The 2500-nt window shown below is 51.2% G+C and overlaps 2 protein-coding genes across 3 annotated transcripts in view; one reads left to right on the forward strand and one right to left on the reverse strand.

Moving 5' to 3' along the window:
- The window catches only part of LOC126571812 (2-(3-amino-3-carboxypropyl)histidine synthase subunit 2), a 1769-nt gene extending 386 nt beyond the window's left edge, over window positions 1–1383 (reverse strand). Inside the window, exons 1-2 of one of the 2 annotated variants that reach the window (XM_050230640.1) lie at window positions 1315–1383; window positions 1–1193 (exon numbers count right to left, since the gene is read on the reverse strand). The exon at window positions 1–1193 is cut by the window's left edge and continues 386 nt beyond it. In XM_050230640.1, the coding sequence (XP_050086597.1) occupies window positions 1–1147 (1147 nt within the window). In that variant the 5' untranslated portion in view covers window positions 1148–1193; window positions 1315–1383. Of the gene's footprint in view, window positions 1194–1263 lie in introns of both variants that reach the window. The other variant, XM_050230641.1, reaches the window with a different exon arrangement.
- Window positions 1384–1437: 54 nt separating this feature from the next.
- On the forward strand, window positions 1438–2433 carry LOC126571828 (6-pyruvoyl tetrahydrobiopterin synthase). The gene is made up of 3 exons (XM_050230659.1): window positions 1438–1667; window positions 1734–1813; window positions 1880–2433. Exons 1-3 carry the CDS (start codon window positions 1600–1602, stop codon window positions 2257–2259), a joined length of 528 nt encoding a protein of 175 aa, XP_050086616.1. The 5' UTR covers window positions 1438–1599; the 3' UTR covers window positions 2260–2433.
- Window positions 2434–2500: the final 67 nt, after the last annotated feature.

Consider the following 2500-nt stretch of genomic DNA (forward strand, 5'->3'; position numbering starts at 1 on the left):
GATCGTCACGGTATAATCTTCCGCTCGGTAGAACGTCGAGAAAGTTCGTCGTGTACTTTATCTCGGTTCCCGGAGTGCGCCAGCCAGGATTCAGGGCAATCTCTGCCTCAAACACCGACAGCAGTGGACGGTAAAAGTCTCGCGACAGGAAGATATCATTCTCCGGACAGCCGACTAGCACGAAACATTCGATGTCGCTAAAGTTGGCCAATTTGGCCACGTTAACCTTGCCAACCGAGAACAGGTACGTGCGGACGCCTCGTGCCTTGGCCAGCCGTTGCAGACGATCTACCACCTCTAGGTAGCCCTCGAACGAGAGTGTGCCAACGACGATACCGAGCGATGTTGCATCCCTACACCGGAGAATGGCATAGTTACGGCGTTTCATCCACTTCGCTTCCTGTAGTTCATCGTTCTGTTCAATCTTTCGCTTCCCGACCTTAACGTCCAGCAAGTACCAGCCTTGGGCGGCAATGGCTACGGATGAGTTGAAAAAGCTAAGATTATGTTGTCCAACATAGACGGCCGGATGTTCGCTCACGATCCGTTCCGGGGGGATCTTCCAACACAGTACATCCGGTTTCTCATCTGCTTGCGCTAACTGAGCGATCCAGGCATTTGGGAAGCATTCGGAGAGCCGTTCCTTTAGCTGCATTAAGGCGTGTTCGTAAGCGACATCATAAAAGATGGAGAATGCACTGGATCGATCTTCAAACTTTTCGCTCAGTGCATGCACCAGATCGTCCGCCTGGACTGGGTACCGGTAGAAGATGTGAAGCGTCGGAATGCGTACGACTTTACTGAGACAGGCATGTCCAAAGTGAATGATTCCGTCTGCGTTGGCATGGGAGGCCGCTATCTCGTCCACGCAGCAGCTACCGTACGATGTATCGCCCAGCACAAAGACTAGCAGCTTTTGGCCAACAGGCAGCTCCTGTAGATCGCTCGCAATGCGTACACTGTGGCAAAGGGCCTCATCCGGAAGCTGCAGAGCAATCCGTTGCAGCTGCCTCTGTTCAATCCATGCTTGGCAACGGCGCAGTTGATCCGGCCCCCAGACGTACTCCAGGCCTATTCGTTCCACTTTCCCGGATGCTCCGGCCTGGTTTTCGGCGATACTATCGCCCGAGCTGAACGCGGAAGTCATCCTTTGTTTTGGTACGGCGTAACACGTGCTACAGCACCTTCATGTCCTACGGCGAGAAAAGGAATGCAGGTTAATATTTACACACTCCAGATTGATAAGGATGATCGTGGAAGTACGTTTCTTTTGATAAATACTCCAAAACATGATTTAAACGGCACCAAACTCACCGAAACTGTTTTCTTTTATTTGCCCGGCGCCTGCTGAGAAACCTGTCAACATCACAGGCGAAATGTCATCCTGCAAGACGCCTACTTGGTGGTGTTGGTGCGGCCGTTCAGGGTCAAATCTGTTGACAACGACGTCCAGCGCGATCCCCGAATCCCCTCGATCCTTTGTGAATTTCGTGTTTCCAATTTAACGTGGCTCGTCACAATCCTTGAATCTCCGACATTCAACAGGTGGCCCGGTAGTAAAGGTTTCGTTTCAGGTGTGTTGTTCTGCGGTTGATCAGCATGACGGAGCGGCCGCAAATTTACCTGACGCGCAAGGAATGTTTCAGCGCTTGCCACCGGCTGCACAGGTTTGTCCGTACCCAGCCCACCGGTCGTGGCACAGTTTTTGATCGTGATTTTATCCCCCACAACAGCCCCTTCTTGAGCGAGGAAGCCAATCGCGAGGTGTACGGCAAGTGCAATAATCCGAATGGCCACGGACATAACTACACAGGTAAGCCACGTTGTCGATCGTGATCGATTAATAGGGAGATGATCTGAGGTTTTGTTTGATTTGTAGTGGAAGTGACGGTGTATGGTCCGGTGGACAGCAAGACCGGGATGGTTATGAACATAACCGACCTGAAGGAGTACATGGAGCAAGCGATCATGAAAAAGCTGGACCATCTGAATCTCGACAAAGACGTGCCGTACTTTAAGAATCTTCCTAGCACCACGGAGAATGTGGCCATTTTCATCTGGGACAGCCTGAAGCTGCTCATGGCCAAACCGGAGCTACTGTATGAGATAAAGATCTACGAAACGGACAAAAACTCGGTCATCTATCGTGGCGAAAAGCATCCACCGGGGTACGAACCACCACAGAAGCCGGTGGCGGTGAAACCGAAGATTTCGTCCTCGGAAACCTCATCCAACCTTTCCTCCGATTCGGACGGCTAAGCAAGCCGCTGGACAAGACATCACCCCGTACAGTATTTACTGTATCCAGTTCGCGAGCAAACGATGCAATCTCGGCGCGTCCCGGCGTGCTTTTGCCGGTGCCATTTTGGCCGTGCGGGCTTAAGACAATATTGCCGAATGCAAAAACGAATATATTCCTGGTTTTCTTCAATAGTGATGCGAGTTTTATTGTTGTAATAACGGGTTTAAAATCATTCGCCTAGCGTACAAACTTAATGGA

The sequence above is a fragment of the Anopheles aquasalis genome, chromosome 2, assembly GCF_943734665.1.
Source record: "Anopheles aquasalis chromosome 2, idAnoAquaMG_Q_19, whole genome shotgun sequence".
Classification (NCBI taxonomy): Eukaryota; Metazoa; Arthropoda; class Insecta; order Diptera; family Culicidae; genus Anopheles; species Anopheles aquasalis.

Excerpts from the sequence above, each read along its gene's own strand:
- LOC126571828 (XM_050230659.1), top strand. The coding sequence starts at position 1,600 with ATGACGGAGCGGCCGCAAATTTACCTGACGCGCAAGGAATGTTTCAGC. Across the intron at positions 1,668-1,733 it reads GCTTGCCACCGGCTGCACAG|CCCCTTCTTGAGCGAGGAAG; the intron begins GTTTGTCCGTAC and ends CCCCCACAACAG. Across the intron at positions 1,814-1,879 it reads CCACGGACATAACTACACAG|TGGAAGTGACGGTGTATGGT; the intron begins GTAAGCCACGTT and ends TTTGATTTGTAG.